Source organism: Thermobia domestica, chromosome 5 (genome assembly GCF_964235325.1).
Source record: "Thermobia domestica chromosome 5, izTheDome1.hap1.1, whole genome shotgun sequence".
Lineage (NCBI taxonomy): Eukaryota > Metazoa > Arthropoda > Insecta > Zygentoma > Lepismatidae > Thermobia > Thermobia domestica.
Genome location: NC_137458.1, coordinates 192,380,798 through 192,401,123, shown reverse-complemented (window position 1 = coordinate 192,401,123; position 20,326 = coordinate 192,380,798). Strand labels below are relative to the sequence as shown.

The following is a 20,326-nucleotide window of genomic DNA, read 5'->3' as shown; positions in this document are numbered from 1 at the left end:
AATTTACATCTGCCATTGGGTATGAAAATGTAACAGTGTATCTATACCATAAATAGGGAAGACCCATACAGCTTGGATATCCTTATCGAGGGAGATGTGGTTGTCCCTCACAAATGGTAGTATATACATACCATTGTATTCGGAAGGTAGTATAGCATCAACGTGTACGTGGTACCTCAACACGTGAAAGACAGATAGTTCCGTATTTCTTGGACAAGCCTACCAGGGATGAAGCTTAGATAGATTCCCAAATGAATGTATCTGTGGGTACAGGCCGGATCTAGGATATTCTAACGGAGGGTGCACCAGTGACTACCACTTCATTTGAATTAAATTTAATATTTTCAAAAAATTAGGTATATGTGGTGTAAACGTAGAATATTGCTTTGTTTGGTGAATCCTTTACCTTCAACTCCCAGAAAATCAACTTAAACAACTGCTTTTGGAAAACTCAACTTTCTTTTAAGCTCCAAGCGTAAACATAACGGCAGAAAATTTCTGAAAATGTTGCTATTTTCACTGCTCTCTTCCCACTTTAAATAGTCTATATTTACAATGAAGGGGGTGCACCTGCATTGGTGCACTACCTCTAAATCCGGCCCTGTGTGCATATACAGTCTATATCATTCTTTGCCTCTAGTAATGCACCATGTACCTCTTCGTAATTAGAGGAAGTCCCATCAGACGAGCGTATCGGAGGAATGTCAGTCTACAGAGGGACTGAACGGTGACTGTAAAATGTGCCGATCTCTGGTATCCGGACAAAATTTCCAATGCTAGTAGAAGGGAGAAAGCTCTCCTAGAAAATGCTGGCATCAACGTCAGATGGCGACTTAACACGTATTATATGATTCGGGATGGTATACGAGAGTATCCTGACGTGCTCACAGTGCCTTCGCAAGGACGGCGGTTGGTATTGACTGATAGAGGTTGCCAAAGCCGCGAGTAACCAATTTCCCTCGTGCCTGGGGCTTCCGGATTGGAATGGACTCTGCAGGGCTGAGATCAAACCATGGAATACAGCAAGTAGTATTAGCAGAAGAGGGAGATGAGCTTGTCAGCTGGGACACTATACCTGCATTGCATGGAACGATTTGACTCGTTAGCAGAACCGACTCGACTAGTATAATAAACTGGCAGGCACCAAGAACTTCAGTCTTGTTACGTAGTAGGCGTATCCCACTCTTTGGGTGTGAGATCAGGGTTACTAGCTAGAAGCGAAACTAGGGCGAGAAACGAATCTTGAAGGTACTCTCTGTGCTCTAGGATTCAAACAGTACAATGATTGTGGAAATACAAGCAGAGTGGTTATCGGTTCAACAAAAAGGACCATAAGCTGCAACTCGTTGTTGGTGGCGAACGAATATGTGGCAGTAGACCGTTCCATATCTAATGTGCTCGTTTGTCTCCTACTGTAACTAAGCAATATCAGTTTTTATAACCGCTGTCAGTCTTAATACATCTGCATATAAACATTTTATATAGCAGAATTTTGAACAAAAATGTATTTTTAGGTGAACGTCCCATGGTTGTGCGTTTTAGCTGAAAGGGACATGCTATTCATAAAAGTGAGTTATTTCAAAATTAAATTTTTGTGCTCTTTCATCGTGAATTGAACCTGTGTTAGACGCTAGACCAGCAAGAAGCGAGAGACTTGTGAAAATCCGAGATTAATGTGTGAATAAGGTTTTCCACAAATTATAATGTTAGTTTAGGACCCTACTATACTCTTTCATATTCCCTATTTCGTAGTTTGCTTATTTCCAATTGCTGGGTAAGAATCTTTACTTGTAAGCATGTACCGGTATATATTGCGGTATGCAGACCACTGGTCCTAGTGCTATTTGCACACCAAATTTGTGTTGGAACGTACTGAAGTAAAATCAATACATTTCACTAAATCACGATCGAGAAAGTATAACCAACCTTCAACAAACTCGACATGGGTTTCATGTTTATGAACTTTGTACACATTCAAACACATTAAGTATAATGTTATACGTACCTTGAGTTCCTGAGTTATTGGGCATCGTAGTGGGTTTGGGCTCAGTTAAATAATGAAATTTCATTAAAACCAAATTGATGAAATTCGATATTGACGACTATATGGCTGGGATAAATTTTACGAACTTAGTACACATATGAAGTATTAAGGTGGGTCTTTTATTCTTTGTTCCTTAATTACTGACCATCGAAATTGGGATTGGATTTGTGAAAGAGTATTTGACAATGCTAATCTGACTTTGATTAAAATTGACACCATAATATACCTTGACGACTTGAGGACGCGTATGAAATGTTGTGGTATGTAAATCATTGGTTCTCGCATTATTGATAATCAAATTTTGGTTTCAACTTAATGAAATTACTAAATTTCAATAAATCCCAATCGACCAAACTCATCCGATATTGACCAAACTTACTACGCTGGTAGATCTTGATGATCTTGGTATGCTTGCTTGCTTAATGTGAAATATTATAGTGTGTAGGCCTTCAAATTTGGGATGGTGGTAGATGTTTACGAGCTGAGTAAACATGAGATGTGTGCAGATGTTACATGGGAAGTACATGAAATGGCACGCGTGGACCGAACAACTTCATGTGTTATATATCGTTCGAAAGGCCACACCAAGTCAGGCACGTAGCCAGGATTTAGCGATAGGGGGGGTCCGTGACGAAATACTGTGGTTATCACACCAGGGCCTCGATCATTCTAAACTATTTTACTGGCAACTATATTCGTTCGTTTGGCCAGGATTTCGTAACGGGGGGGGGGTCGTGACATGAAATACTGTGGTTACACACCAGGGGATCGATCAATCTAAACTAAACTATTTTACTGGCAACATATCCATATTGGTTTGTTAGGCCAATAAAATGAAGATATGTTAGTAAGTATTTTAATAAAAAGACTATGAAGAAATCTTGAGTAAAAGAATACAAAGAAGTATTGAAAAAGATATAATCTTCCGAAGTCATTCGAACTCGGTTCTACTTGTCTTCTTTCTTCTTCTTTCTCTGTTCTTCGTTTAATACCATCAAGGATAGCAACGAGATCTCTTTCGGGAGTAAAGACATCCTATAAAATGGATTAATGTTGCCGCGAAATTCAAAATGGCTCATATTATTGGTGGTTCTGGGCATTTCATAAGTTCTACCTGAGAGTCTATCTGATCGAACTGGTTTATCGATCGTCATTTGTAGTGCATAGGATTAGCATGGAGTTAGATGGAATTCGGAATCCTCCGTGACAATAACATATATTTTCAACTTGACCCCTCCCCGTTTCCTCCACACAAAGCTGTTCATAAGAAAGAGTAATAAAACACTTGTTGTAGCTTTATATTTTTGACGCTGATTCATCTTTTTCTCGTTTCTTTTTGTCTCATCCTTCCTTAATATTTTTCATTTCTGGATTCGAAGGGGGGGTCCGGACCCCCCGGACCCACCCCTTGGCTATGTGTCTGACCAAGTGTACCTCACATGTAAAATATCTCGCTTGAATAGGGCCTGTGGGGGGCGTGGCGACCATTAGAAAATCAGAACAAGGCACGCTACGAAACACCAGATAACGTGGACAAAATAGGAAACTATGATGTAATTGTTTTGAGACGTGGTATATATAAGTTTAAAAGGTAGCTGAATACGAATCTGACATCAAATGTTTACAAATCAAAATGGCAAACACAAATTACAAAAAACAATATATGGGTCTGAAATTGGGTATATAGAGATATTGGACGTCACTATGTATGAATCGGATACAAAAGTGTAAAATTCAAAATGACGGATCCAATATGGGGGACAAAAGTGCTAAAATATGTACAGAATGGATGTGATTCTTACACATGCAGTAGAAAAATACCTATGTTACAATAAATAGGGAGCGTGTTTGGTATAAAATCATAACAAAATTGAGGAATGGAATGCAGATCAGGTTTCGTAGTGCACATGAAAGTTTTATGATATGAACAGATTGCAATCTTAGACAATAACTATTTTTCTACCAAATCCCTCCCCGCCTCCGAAGAGATACGCGGGGATCGGCATGTGTTATATATCGTTGAAAAGCTCGCACTGAGTACACATTACATTCGTAAAATTTCGCTTGAATGGCGCCTGTAAGGTACACTGCGATTACTTGCAGATACCACCTGAAGATCCGTACAATGACAGTGAAAAGTGAGCGTTGGAGTTTAAAACATCGAGCTTCCACAGCTGTCCTTCCGGTTTCACCTTATGCCATGTACACTTTTCAGTCATATATATGACAAACTCATGGGTAGGTATGGTTCCTACACCGAGACTAGACTCGATTTCGTCTCGGTCTCGCCTTTAATTCGAGACCAAATGTGTTTTTCAAATCGAGACGAGACCAGATGGAGCTGAGGCTCGTCTCGATATACATATGCCCATTTGTACTTTTGCACATTTTGTACGCCGCATTTGCTCCGTCATATTGCATTTTGCACTTTACACTGTATTCGGACTCAGGGACCACGAAAACCTCTACCTCTCCACTTTCAGTTCCAAGCAGTGTTTTGCATTTTGTCCGCCATCTTGGATCCGTCATTTTGAATTTGACACTTTTGTACTCGGTAAGAACTTTCCAACGATATATAACTCATGAAGATCTCCGCGTGCCACTGCATGTACTTAACATGTTTGTATTTAAAAGAAAAAAAACTATAAGCCATCAGATATGAGGTTCGGAAGTAGTGGAATTTTCGTAAAATATATTATATGATCCTAGTGCGTATTATTATGAAACATTATTGTGTGCAGAAGTTTGGCTCGATTTACAGTCGAATTTGGTGTTTGGACTTATTGGTGTTCGAACTCCAAGTTTGATAGTCAAGGTCTGTCAACATTTCAGATTTTGTCGTGGAAACTTAGTTCTCTAGTCATTGAGAACTAAATGTCGTACTTGGACTTATCGAGCCTATTAAGGGAAGTAACTGTATTACGTATTTATAATCAAAGTTTGCGAATAATCAATGGAGGGTGTTTTTCTATCCTTTATTTTGAAATTTACTAGTAGATATATCTCAACATAAATTAATAACAGTGAGTAATAAATGATTATAGGCATAATAAGAGTTCATGGATACGTGCATTTCTTCTTTTTAGATGATGTGTCGGACATGGTTATAAGGTGTATGAGTTATAGTACAGCGGGAGAGGATACTTTGGACGTAGGAACACATCTGTGAGTAACGTTCACAACTTATGCATTTTATTTTTAATAATTTATGTACTTATAATAGGTAAACGTTGATTGCACTGGTATTTGGGAAATTTGGACCTAGTAAATCCTGAATTATTTACAATAATTTATGTAGGAAGCACTTACAGCTTGGCAAAGTGCTGGAATTTTGATTTATATTCATCTATTAAGACAAATTTAAAACTGTAGCAGATACTAGATTTATACTTGGGATGAGAAACTAATATATTAAGGTAAATAATAAAGTGTGAAGCAACCCATAGTTGTGTGTACTTCTGTTATAAATTGTTAAATTTAACTACAATCATTTAATCAATTTACTTTCATTTCCCCAAAAACATATTAACATTATCAAAATCATTAATTCCGTTAAAAAAAATTATGATCTACATTTTCAAACAACTTAAGTAAACTTGTATATCATTATTGTTATTACTAAAATTACCAGTAAATGTAAGAATAGTTTCCCTTCCTTCTTAATACATTCCCATATGACTAGCTAAATACTTTCTCCTTCATTGTACCCAAAAGCCATTGAAGTAAGATTTGAAGCTTTCCTGGCGGCGTATATGATAAAGTTCTTCTCGGGCAATCAGCCAGGTGAAAACTGGTGGATAGACCAACGTTTCGAGAGCTGTCATCGTTCTCGTCATCAGGGCAATTATGTAGAGATCAGCGGATATAAGTAATATATACTCTGGGCTGGAGAAAATGCTGGTTCCTGATTGGCTGAAAATGCTGGTTCCTGATTGGCTGGTTCAATCTGAAAAACTGGAGCTGTGATTGGCTGGCTATGTTCCGTAGTCCGTGCTATTGATTGGCTGAGGGTTATCTGAATGTTTGTGTGTCGTTTTCTTTGCTGTGGTACTGATGAACGGATTCCACAGGGGGCTGAGTTGAAATCCAGTGTCTCTATTAACGTTGTTCGGTTCATGAACTATGGCGAGAGATTCGGCTACTATCCTGGTCCAGTAACTGGTGCTCTTGGTAATGATGGATGTGTCCTTAAATAAAACTTTATGGCCTTCTGATAAACTGTGTTCAGCTAAACCTGATTTTTCTGGATGGAATAATCTAATGTAATTTTCATGTTCTCTGCAAAGTTGTTCAATGGTGCGTCCTGTTTGTCCTATATAAGCCTTTCCGCATTCACAGGGTATACGATACACGCCTGGTGCTTTAAGCCCAAGTCATCTTTGATCGGGCGAAGTAAGTTCTTGATTTTTGGTGGCGGCTTGTGTATGGTCTTAATGTTGTGTTTTTTCAGAATCCGGGAGATCTTTCCAGAAAGTTGTCCAGTGTATGGTAAAACTGCTATACTCACTGGTTCTTCAGTTTCTTCTTTGGATTTCCTCTGTTCAGAAAAGGTCCTTTTCAGGGCCAAACTGATATCATGCTTCTTGTAATTATTCTGGAGTAGCGTCTTCTTGAGATGATCCAGTTCCCGAGGGAGGGATTCTTCGTCTGAGATGTCTTTCGCTCTATGTGCTAGTGTGCTGATGACGGTGTTTCGCTGTGACTTATGATGAAAACTGTTGCCATTGAGATAGAGGTCAGTGTGAGTAAGTTTCCTGTAGACGCTATGGCCGAGACTACCATCGGGCTTCCGGCGGATGAGAATGTCCAGGAATGGCAAGCATCCGTCCTTTTCAATCTCCATTGTGAACTTGACATTACTATGTTGTTTATTAAGAAATTCGAGGACCAAATGCAGTGTCTTCTCCCCGTGAGGCCAGATGACAAACGTATCATCTACGAATCTATAAAAACATGACGGCTTGAAAGGTGTCAGTTCTAATGCTTTTTACTCAAAATCTTCCATAAAGAAATTCGCAACTGCTGGTGAAAGTGGTGATCCCATGGCGACTCCATCCATTTGTTCATAGTACTGTCCATCATATAGAAAGTATGTTGAAGTTAAGGTGATTCTGAATAATTCCACAATTTTCGGTGTGAAGTGTTCACTAAGTAGGAGTAACGTATCTTGAACTGGAACCTTGGTGAACAATGAAACCACATCGAAGCTGACTAGAAGGTCTCCTGGAGCTGTGCGTATTGTTTTTAGTGTATTCACGAAGTCGGATGAATTTTTCACATGATGCTCACACTGTCCTACTAATGGCTGAAGCAGAGAGGTGAGATACCTGGCTAGGCGGTAAGTTGGACCCCCAATGGCACTGACGATGGGTCTTATCGGGATGTCAGGCTTATGTATTTTTGGCAGGCCATAAAGTCGGGGTGGCTGACTACCGTGTGGCGTGATTTCCTTGCGGGTTTAATCTGGTAAACTGGCTTTTCTCAAAAGAGCTGCTACTTTCCGTTCGACTGCAGGTGTAGGGTCCCTCTTAAGGCGTCTGTAGGCCGTGTCATTGAGTAGCTCCAACATCTTGTTCTTGTAGACTTCTGTAGGCATAAATACAGTTGCATTGCCTTTGTCTGCTGGTAATATGGTGGTGTTGGTGTTTTGGCGAAGATTTTTGAGAGCTGTTCTTTCTTCTTTGGAAATATTAGGTTTTGGTATTCTGGCCCTTTTCAGGGCCAAACTTACTTCATGGCGAATTTCGTCTGCTTCTGCTGTTGGAAGAGAGTGTATATACTCTCCAGCCCAGAGTATATATTACTTATATCCACTGATCTCTACATAATTGCCCTGATGACGAGAACGATGACAGCTCTCGAAACGTTGGTCTATCCACCAGTTTTCACCTGGCTGATTGCCCGAGAAGAACTTTACCAAAAGCCATTGTTCCAATCAAACAGAACAACAAAAAACTCTGTATGGTGATGATTGTCATAAAAATTAATTAAGTGTAACATCTGGAAGAGAGGCACACCATACCATTAAAAGCAGCTCTACTCTACATTCCTTAAGTTATCACTCTGCCAGTTCATCACTACAAAAACAGTTCAAAAATAATCATCACTCATTAAGAAAAATCATTACCATCTAATTCATTAAGAAAAAAAGATAGAAAAAAATGTATTTATAATTCAACGCCCCTAGCAGATTAACAAAATTTAGTTCCAAATGTCAATTAACTTCAACTTCTCCTATTTCCAACCAGATAAGGGAACGCACAAAAAACATATTCCTCATTCCAGACGACGAATACAACGCCAGTCACCCAGGAATTATTCAGCTAGTGCTCATCCTTTATCATCATAAATTATACCCTTCTGTTTTCTCCTCAGTTTTCAAAGTAGTCTCTTTTTTATAAACTTAAAATATTAAAATTTTATTTACATTCAAACGTAATAAATAACAGTTAGGTTCCGTGAAAACATCAGTTTCCAATCATATTTCACATTCCTAAGTTTAGAATTTAATAATTATAATCTAAGCTATTAACTTATGCCCCATCCACTGCACAAGGTGGCAATTAGCTGGATTTCAATCTCTGTTGTTCCTCTTCATTATCGGTCTTCTAAAAAGATTTTGTGAGGTTTACGTCGATGTAACGATCTTAAATACAATACAAGTCAAGAAAATTTCGCTAGTGGCACACAATAATACAATATTACGATAGTGGCTTTCAAATTAAGCTGGAACTTTGATTTACTTTCATTAATCTAAGACAAATTTAAAACTATATCAGATCCGAGATTTATACTTGAAATAAGAAACTAATATATTGGGGTAAATAGCTAAAGAAATAAACTTCGATCATAATAATAATTTTACTTGTTATGCAAACATATCGAAATAAATAACATTCTTAAACCACACAATACTAATCTGAAATTATACATACAGTACACGAAAGCAAGTATTAGTCAGAACCATTTCCTCGTATCTTAGAGTTTGTTAGACATATACGTTAAGTCCAGAATTATACATATAAGCCAGTGACTAAACAAGGGTTGGCATTCGTCTCGAAAAATCCGAGACCGTCACGGAATCAAGATGAGCATCCCGACGTCCAGAAAACACTTTTTGGAACGCTAAAATGTCTCGGATTTCAGCGAAAAAAAGGAAGGGAATATTATAGTTTGCTTTTTTCACAGGATTAGATACATAGTTATTCTCTTCAACTTCTGAATATAGGAATTCAAAGATGAAGAAAAAATTTTAATACATAATACATGGACTTAATTGAGTTCACGATTTAACTACTTCGACATTGAACAAACCAGTCATTTCATTGGGTCAGGGACAAACACATTTACTGCTTAATGGTATTGTTATCTTTAGCACTCTGTTTCAATCTGCATCTTGCTCCTGAAATATTTTAATCAATCAATCAATCAATCAATATATATATATATATATATATATATATATATATATATATATATATATATATATATATATATATATATATATATATATTGTTTTAATTAGTAAAACCGAACAGACAACAATGGGAAAATATTGGAGGATATGAGGTGGGAGAAAACATATTTATTTGCGGCGTCCCTGATTTTTATTGTGGAAATATGGCAATCCTAGACTTAACAGTGTCGTTCCGGTGAATCGTCACACCTGACGAAACACCCGAAATTGAAAGTGTATGTAAATCTGTCTTTATCTGTTTCCTTGTGGTCTAAGTGAAGGAAATTTTGCATCCTACGTCTTTTGTTCTAAGCCAGGAACACAATAAATTTGATCCTAGTTTAATTCAAATTTGACTTGGCGAACATGAGAGATGGATTCGAATTTGACACGTAAAATGTTGGAAATGTCAGTCAAATTCAAATCAAAGTACAAGACTCTCCTACAGATTTGACGTGTCGAAGTTGATTGAAGTTTGCATCTCACAATTTCGTCAAATTTGAAATGCCAAAGTTTTTCTCAAATTTCATATTTCAAATTTGGATGTTCAAACTGGAACCACAAATTAAATTCACAGGAAACGTGGAGTTTTGAAGGTACTTCATGCAATAATTAAAGAGGCTCTTTTCTTATTTCACTGTTATTTGGAAACAAACAAAACAAAGTATTAGTCTCCTAATATTAACAATAATTGGAAAAATGTAATGAAAGTGCTCTATTAATGTACTCCCAATAATGCTTAAAAAGCACCTTATTTGTTACAATTTATCGACGATAGGCGCAAGGGCATTCTTACTGAATTATAGTATTTTCTTCATTACTTCCTCATACCCTCTTTAGCGATAGTCGTTTCTGAACACCTTAGAAATGAGCTGTAAAGTACGAAAAAAAGATAGAAATAAGACACAAACACCTTACAACACCTAACCTATTACCTAATACCAAATACCATACCTAATACCTTAGAGTTCTGTAAGTGAGCTCCATTCTCTGTTCGTGCTTTCGGCAAAGATATTAATAGCTCCTTCTTTGAATTCAGGTATCCTACAAAGCTTTCACGCCAAGTTCTTTAATGTAAGAATCTGTAACTCAGTAAGAGTGTCCATAATTCAGGAAGTGTCCGTAATTTGTCATGCTGTTCGTTAAGTAAGCTGTCACTCCGTTAAGGGCACTCATAGAATGTTTTCAAAAAAAATCTGGAGTTGATGGAATGCTCAATACCATATTTAGCAGCTATGTTGTTTCCTGATATACGCTTTGATATTCATTACTGAGAATATATTTCGAGTATTCGGGAAGACAAACGTGTTGGTTACTATCGGAACATAAGTTGATAGAGTCATTCTTAAGGTGATCTGAGCAAAAAGTATTAGGAAAAGTGGGTATCAAGTCATTCAGTTTGTTGTCATTTAGAAGAATTTGTTGATATATACTAAATTTTCTATAATTTATTAGTTCTACAATGACCAGATTTTTGTATTTTTCGAATCTTTCATCTGCACAATTGAGAAGTTTGATGCAATAAGGGCGTAAGTCTGTAACATGCAGTTGGAGAAAAACGATGCTGAAAATTCCACAAGTGTTTATTTATTACCAGAAGGCTAAACAAGCATGGCAAATGGGTTTGATAGGCAAATGAGTTTCGCAATAAACGGCGAAAACTCGCATACGCCCTTATTACATCAATCTCCTCAATTATTGCGCGAAGAATCTAATAAAAATAAAATAGAGTTTGTAAGTGTCCCTGTGTGCTTTGTATCTATGTGCTACCTGGGGACAGGCCCGTGCTGGCCCACCGGGACACCGGGACATGTCCCGGTGCGCCCTCCGAAACATCATATTATAAATAAAGGTACAAGTTTTATTTAAATATTAAATTCTAACAGTTATTATTGGTGAAGAACCCGTGAAGGGTACAGTGCGCCCCTTATGTAACATGTCCTTGCCAAACCACATCAAAGATAAACGGTTTTATTTATTCTTCTGTCGTACGTGCTGTTACTGTTGATAAAGAACCCGTGAAAGGTACAGTGCGCCCTTTACATAAGGCGCCCTTGCGAAACCACATCAAAAATAAACGGTTTTATTTATTATTCTGTATAGCAGTTCTGCACACGGAATACGTACTATTAATGTTGATAAAGAACCCCTGAAGGGTAGTTCGCCCTGCGAAAGATCACATTATAGATGAGTAGTTTTAGTTGTTCTTCTGTATACCAGTTTTGTATAGTAAATTCATATAGTAGCTGTTGGTAAAGAACCTGTGAAAGGTACAGTGCGCCCTTATGAAAGGCGGCCTGCGAAATATCACATTATAAATATATATTTAAAAAAAATTCTCTGTACACCGGTTTTGTATTATATATTCATACAGTTACTATTGGCAGAGAGCAGGTAAAGAGCACTGGCGCAAATCCCGGGGGGAATGATGATTTGTCCACTCCAATCTTGGAAATGTCCCCCCAATAATCCGATTTGAAATGTGCTTTTTGAGAAAAAATGTGATGATTTGTGTGCGATTACCACATAGGAAAGTGAGATGAAATTGATGTCCCCCCAGAATAAGCCTCAAATCTGCCGCCTCAATGTTGAAGACAACTCTGCTCCCTGATCCTCCACAGGATTGTTTTTCAACTTCACAAATATTTTGAGCATCGCTTAAGAACAACAACAATAAAAAAAAGTTTTACGTGTTCCCTCAATGTTGAAGACAGATTTGCGCCGCTGGTAAAGAGTAGAATCACTTTTCAAAAAATATGTGTAAAACTACTAGTAAAGCAATTAACATGTAGGTTTATATGGTAAGATAATATAAGAGTTTTCCTTGCTGCTACTCATTTATTGCTAAAATAACTTTCAGAAGCTAAGCACAATCGACATAGCCCAGTTTAAGAAATTCAAGTATTTTAAAACTATTTACAAATTTGATTGTTCCTGTGTGCTTTAGAGCTGTTTTCGAATAATCAGTGCCTATTGTTTTTCTAAAATATAGCTATATTGATTTATTTGTATATATTTAGCTTCGTTTTGTTAGACAAAAAAAAAATTATAAGAAGTAAAAAGTATTTCTCTAGTAAAGATGTTTTCACAGTTTAGCCATTTACGTTGCTAATCAAATTTGGTGTTTTTAGTACATAAAATGGAGCCCGTATATATAAGGGTGTAACTTAATTAGTATAACAAACTCCAGAAGGCGATTCCTGACACCGAGATGAAACGAAAAGTATATATCAATCTAGGTGTAGAAATGCCTCCTTTCGGGGCCTTGATCACCGAAAATTTGTCGGAAAAATGTAAAATAAAATAAAATAAAAACGTTGGATGTGAAAAATCAAGAACAAAACGTCGGATTGAAGTCGGATAAAAGAGAATGTCCATTATTTTTAGTTGTAAATTCCATTAGTATACACTTGGATATTGTACAGTGGCGGCGCAAGGGTGACTCTCAAAGAAACTGGAGTATTCCTTTGAATATTTTATCAAATGTTGAATGAGGAAATGAACAACAATCAACTACGAGATTCCATCAATCAAATATAATAGTACATCGTTCAAGTTAGAAACTCACTTAGAATCGAAAGAAAGACAGATATATTATGTGTAATTGATCCATTTTGTCTCAGTACAGAATAAACTCTCGGAATAAGCATTTTAAATGAAGCGAAGTCTTTAGTAGATATACCCGTGTTTTGTCGGGATTTCGCAGTGTTGCTTGTAATGAGAATAATTAAAGTGATTCTTTTTCCCCTAAATAGGTAAATTTTCCTGATGATTTTTAGGGATTTTTTAGTGATGTTTTGCAGTGTTGCACCGAAAAGTAACTAGATTTTCGATAATTTTCATATGTAATGTAATTATTGTTCCCTTTTATGACTTATTTTAAGTACACTTCAATTAGTTTTTCTAATTGAAGTCGTGAAAGAGTATGACGTATGTAATTATTTTGGATTGATAATACGTGTTAGATGGTTCCGCTGGCGCCATTACTGTCTGACCGTAGTGCGAGTTCCCTTTATACTTTTACCGCGTGCTTTGTATATTTTATTACGTATGTGTGATTTTTTCGCTGGCGCCCTTACTGTTTGGTTATGCTTCGACTTTCTTTTATACTTTTACCGCTTGCTTTTTATATTTTATTACGTATGTGTAACCTTTGCGCTGGCGCCATTACTGTTGCGAGTTTTTAGCCCCGCCCGCTATGTATTTTGCCGGTCGGTAGCCGTGGGTGCTAATGGTGTTTTTATTTATAGATACCGGCACAGTTTGTATATTTATTTAATATTGTGACTTAAGTAAGAAGAGAAAGTTTACGTACCTTTGATGACACGGCCGCTATTTTGTTGGCTATTTCCTGGTTGTTTGTTGTTGCAGTTGTATATAATTTATGTACATATTCTAGTGTTATTTGTAACGAGAATAATTACACTGATTTTTCCATAAATAGGTAAATTTTCCTTTTAGGGATGTTTTGTAGTGTTGCAGCGAAAACTAATTAGATTGTTGTTGACTTTAGTTTAGCGTTCCTTTTAGCAGCAAGGCTATATGAGACGTGGACATACTGATTAACGTAGAATTTGAAACACATGAGCTTTCGCCGGGAATAGAACCTGGGTTGACCACGCAAAAGTCGTGTGCGCTAACCGATTAACCACGGAGGAACTTTACAGTGATTAGACTACGTATAGTTACCTATAATATAATTTTCCACGTAATGAGACCAAACCTAATTATGAATTATACGTTTACTTTTTATTAGATTAATTATGAATATACCTTGAACATTTTTTTATTTATATAATTGGAAATGATCAATATTAATTAACCTATAATACTTACCATATGTATATACTTACGTATGAAGAATCGAGCTTTGCCACTTGTGGTTTATGATGGACGGATTCGTTTTTCCAATATGGCGGCGTTGCGTGATTGCTGAACAGAGGTTTCTCCATAGTAGGACTTTGAAATACGAATACGCGCATTTTGCTTGCATTGTCGTATCGATTGATGCTAATTAATCTTGTGTAGAATTTGGCTGGGCGAAGTTGCATAGTTTAACATATTATTGCATTATGTGATTAATTTATATTATTTTTTGTTTTAGCATGTACTTAATTATTATAAAATTGAAATAATAATAATAGATAACGATACATTTTAATAAAGAAAGCGGAACCCCACAGTACTACGATATGTACAACTGTGCTGCCATCTATTGGCAATAATTACAACTTTATTTAACAGCCACGTTATATGGGAGACTGATACAGAATGAAGGCGGAGACTTAAGATGAATTACATGAGATTTAGACGTACAAGAAAGAGAAGAGAATAAAATAAATAGAGAAAGCTATTATTGTTTATTGAATTGAAGCACCATTTAAGCGTAATATATTAGTTTGTAATGAGGTTATTAAATTAGGTTTAACTGGATACGTATGCACTTTGTAGGGTTGTTTATTATTTATTTAGGATTTTTATTTAATAATATGGTTTGTAGAAGTATATTGAATTGCTATAAAATAGAACAAACTTATATTTTATTTGTATAGATGTATTTAAGATTATATTCGGGTGCAGTTTTAGTATTGGTTTACGTTAACGTAGTGAATGTGCGGAACGGCACATGATGGATTTGGAATGGGTGGAGTATTACAATTTACACGTTGCTTGGGAATTGTTTAGTATTGGTTTGCATTGATGAATGTTGCACATATTGAGGAAATGCTGAAGATTGTTTTTATGCTAATTGGCACTACGATTTCCATTTGAAAGAATTAGATAAATAATAGCTTGAAAATATTTTAAATTGGATTACGGTATGGAGCATAATATTTAAGTATATTGTATTTACTGCGAACTAGAGTATTTATGTAGCTGTTATTATAGAATTAACAAGTACCAGAGATAATTATATTGTTTTTATTTACCATGTATTGAATTATAAGAATATATATTCCTTATAATATTTGATAACAGCTGGGAAGCTTTATATGGTGATTGATTTTTACGTGTGGAACTGATTTAATTTGAAGCAACAGCAAATACATTTGACAGATAATTGACGTATTTGCAACTATTGAAATGGGTATAAAATGCTTTATGTATGTAAAAATATTTAATATTTTTTGTTTGTAAAGTATGAGGTAATTTTAACTGCTAATGTATAACATTACAGATAGGGTTTTAAGCTATTTTAGAATGAGCTTAGGAGATAACAAAATTATTATGGAATGAGACTAGCATGATGCATAGGGAAGATGACATGTGGAATGTTTGGGAAAGTTTATTATTTTAGGAAATAATATATTAATGAATACAACGGGTAATATTTTTAAGAGAAACCCATATTTTAGTATTGGTGTACTATTGAAAGCATGAATCAACAATTTTGAAGGCATAAGACATAGGCAAAGACTTGTATTTACTGGTGTTATTGTTTTACGTTTACCGGAGAGGATGTTGCTGCCATTATGTTAAAACAGTTTTGAATAGATTTGAATTATTGGAATATAGTATTTTTTATACTAAGGGACTTATTTATAAATACAACTTACGAAATTAGAATATTATCGATTGAATTATTTACAATGTATATAATTATTATTTATATTTTAATGTTATTGACTAGTTATTTAAAATTTAGACGAATTGTACTTTTAGTGCTGGAATGGTATAGATTATGTATTAATACGGAACACATTGATTAGCATACAACTCTGCAGATTATATATTTGCGTAGACGAAATTATGAAAACTGTTGATTTTTAGTATTCAACGCACTTACACGAAAATAATTGTACAATTAGAAATTGTTGAAAGTTTTGAATGGGCAATTATGTATATGCGTGGTGTAGTACAAGTATTTGGAATATATGTATTGTATTGTGTTATCAACTATTGATACAAATAGGCTGAAGGATTTACGTAGTATCTGCGTTTGCGACAATATAAAATGTTATGAGAATGACATGATACCACGTGATTGTCAGACTTGCATTATATAGTAATTAGATTTATGTTTTATTAAGATATAGAGGTACATATTACGCATTAATATAGACACAGAGTGATTTATCTTATTTTAGGCATGAAAGAGAAAACCCCTATATTGGCCTTGGCTGTAGAAAACAGAGACGAGTATGCATTACAATTTTCCATTAGTATCTGAAAAGTTACACAGAATATAAACCTTCATCTAGCCTATGAGGTGGGTGCTCTTTGACTTGGCTATGGAGACGATGCAATTTATGCTTAGAGCAGTTAAAATATGGGATTATATATGGGAACTTATATGCGAAAATTTGGTAGACAGAACATTTTTTTGTCATTTATTTAAAAACTATTGTATAGTTACAAGAGAATTTTGAATCGATTTTAATTTATTTAGGAACTACCATATACAATATTATAATTATTTACGGTGAATGCGGTAGCAACACATGATTGCATGAAAATATGTGGAGCCATCTATTGTATAAATTGGAAAACACAATTATGACTGTACTCGATAGAGGCACACGATGATGAATTACACACTTGTAACATTTCTGATAACTACATAAAATGTTATGAGAACGAGATGATACCACACGGTTCCATTCAGGCGGTTCCATTCAGATGTCTCCATCATGTATCTAAGGCGGGAAATTCCTGACAAAAGGGATTTTTTGGGGCAAAATTTCCCTTTTTTCAACTTTTGCCCTCTGGACCCCCCATGTTTTTACGCAGAAATCGAAAAAAACATCTGGTAAATACTACTCGGTGGACTGAATGTTTGTGCAAAATTTTAATCTTCTACGTGAAAAACTAGGCCCGCCAGAAAAAATTTCCCTACCATGCCCCACTTTTACCCTATACAGAAGTATATTTGGATAAAAAATTCACTGAGACGGCCCTAATTACCCTAGAATAATAATTCGACCGTCGTTCTCTTCAGAATGGAACTGCCTTTCAGACGGTATGACTCACGTGGTCCTATCATGTATATGAGGCAGGAAAATGACCAAAAACGGGATTTTTTGGGGTAAAAATCCATTTTTTAACCCTTTGCCCCTCTGGTTCTCCCCCAGTTTTAACACTGACATCGGAACAAAAAATCTGGTAAATACTGCTCGGTGGACTGAATGTTTGTGCAAAATTTCAATCTTCTACGTTCAAAAATAAGCCCGTCAAAAAATATATATAACGACAATGCCCCATGTTTCCCTATATAAAAGTATATTTTTCAAAAAATCCCTGAGACGTCCCTAATTACCCTAGAATAATAATTCGACCGTCATTCTCTTCAGAATAGAACTGCCTTTCAGACGGCATGACTCACGTGGTCCTATCATGTATGTAAGGTGGGAAAATGACCAAAAACGGGATTTTGGGGGTAAAAAAATCCCTGGTTTTACCCCTTCGCCCCTCTGGTTCTCCCCCTCCCCTGTTTTAGCACTGACATCGGAACAAAAAATCTGGTAAATACTACTCGGTGGACTAAATGTTTGTGCAAAATTTCAATCTTCTACGTAGAAAAATAAGCCCGCCAAAAAATATTGAACATAGGCTTAGAAAATGAGAAGAGAAATTTTTGACTTATGACGTCATCACCTCCTATGTCTGGACGCGGACGGTCTGAAACCATACGTAATGTCTTCTACAAGGCCTCTGGACTTGGAAAACAAATAAAACCCGGACGAAAAAGCTCAAATAGAAGAGAAATAACGCAATGTACCATGAAAAGTGCACATGTTACAAATTGTACCATGGGATCCTAAAGGGGTTAAACCAGTTGTTTATTTTTTAAAAAAGAAAAAAAAAACAGCTGGTGTAAACCAGCCAACCCTAAAAGTAAATACTTCTTTAAAAAAATACACAAATAACTAGCAAAACTCTATGTAGTATTATTACTTCAAAATATTCCATACCCTCTTTTTGGAACAAAATAAAATTAAAATAAAACATAAGAAAAATACTTAGATTTATATGATACACTTAAAGGCTGCACATCTAGAGCTTTTGGTTCTGTATATTCTTGAAATTCTATAGTTTTATACAACCACCATCACGGTTTACTCAGTCCTCAAGTTTTCTGAATTTTTAACAAGAGGGATTCAACATATGAAGGGTGTGAGGCAAGAACATGGTAACCCACAATTTTACTATTTAAAGAAATTAGAGATTTTCTGCTGCACAATCCATTTTGAAAGTCGGAAAGCTGATTTTTCACATAAGACTATACATGAAGGACTGAACGAAGCGGTATGTGTTGCTGTCTATGTGCTGCATAACTCAGCAATTGAATATTTGTTGGTTACCATGTTCTTGGCTCACACCCTTCATATAATTATGGAACTCTCCCCACCCCACCACCACAAAAAAAAGGACTACGGAATATAGAGAGATAAATACAACTGCACAACAAACATGACTGAGTGGAGCTTTTGCGCTTCTATCGGGAAGTTTAGGATTCAACCCTGCATTCGATCATCCTGACAAGCTTTTCTTCATTCCGTCTGTGAAGTAGAAATAGTGCGTGTACTGTGAGTTGGCCGACTTCCTTTCTTATTGTTTTTAAATCGTTATTATTACTAATTGCCCGCAGTGACGGTTTTGCGAAGGTTAGAGGGATGATCTTTCGGACTGAAGCCTGTTCCCCAAAATTAGGAATGTCTAAAACAAAGAAATATCTATTAGTTATGCCTTTACTCATAAACTTTAAGCTCCCTTCAAATAAAAATTACGAATGTTTAGAAAAACTAAACATTAGTAAGGAAAAACCCTCTCAAAATACTCTCCTAAATCCGCCACTGATTCTCAGTATAAAATGATCTTCAAGGTTGTATTCGGAAGATTATCGGTAAATATATCAACGAAACGAAATATTATGCCTGTACTCATAAACTTCAAGCTCCTCCCAAATAAAATTAGGCCATTTTAGAAAACGAAACAATCAGAGAAACCCCTCCCAAAGTACTTTTCTCAATCCGCTACTGATTATTTGTATAAATTAGTATTCAAGATTGTTTCCGGAAAATTATTGCTAAATCGTTGCACAGCTACAGTATAACAGAAATGTGGAAGTACGGTTTGACGGATATATTGAAAAACGTACGCTTTGACGGATATATAGAAAAAATAAGTTTAACTGTTGCGCTAGAAGCTAGAGTACTAAGCTCTTAGAAATGAAACACAGATGACAAACTTTAATGATCTAGAGAAGAAAAAAATGTCGATAACTCAAAAGTTAAATAGCCTCTAAAATTGCCCTCAAATACTACATTCTTCATGTTAGCTTTAATTCGTAAAACATGTGCTCCATCCATCTTGATGGTGAATTTCAGAGCGAAATATGGCATTTAGGTCATGGAATTCTTATCTAACTATAGTATATACTATAAGAAAGCTATTTAGATAGAAAAATCATGAAAATGAAAAAAGCCAAAATTTCCAAAATTCTCGTTTTTTTCCAAAAAAGCCGGCTTTTTATGTGAAAAAACCATCGATTCAAAAAAGCCGGCTTTTTTGCATCTCTAGTTTGCGCTGTTGACATATTATATTTCTTTGATATGGAGACATGTTGTCGAAGGATATTTTCTCGTACGCATAACTGTAATATGGTCGGATGGTATAGTTTTAATCTTAATATGCTGCTTTGCAAACGTTCGTGTTACAATTACATTTCATGCAGTTCTAAGAAGTTTTAATTTGCCAACAATGGAACAGAAAATTAACACACTGCTCGCACAAAGCTACAATATCGTGAACTTTCTCCCTTCACCTCTCAATTATGGTACACTCAGAGCTACATTCTCGAGCACTTTCACTGTTTAAAACACGAC

The 20,326-nt window shown here is 35.8% G+C and overlaps 1 protein-coding gene across 2 annotated transcripts in view; it reads left to right on the top strand.

The window, feature by feature from the left end:
- The window catches only part of LOC145684748 (uncharacterized), a 1,464,901-nt gene that overhangs the window by 239,065 nt on the left and 1,205,510 nt on the right, over positions 1-20,326 (top strand). For both annotated transcript variants that reach the window (XM_081757122.1, XM_081757121.1), the window contains exon 4: positions 5,131-5,209. In XM_081757122.1, coding sequence (XP_081613248.1) covers positions 5,131-5,209 — 79 coding nt within the window. The remainder of the gene's footprint in view (positions 1-5,130; positions 5,210-20,326) is intronic.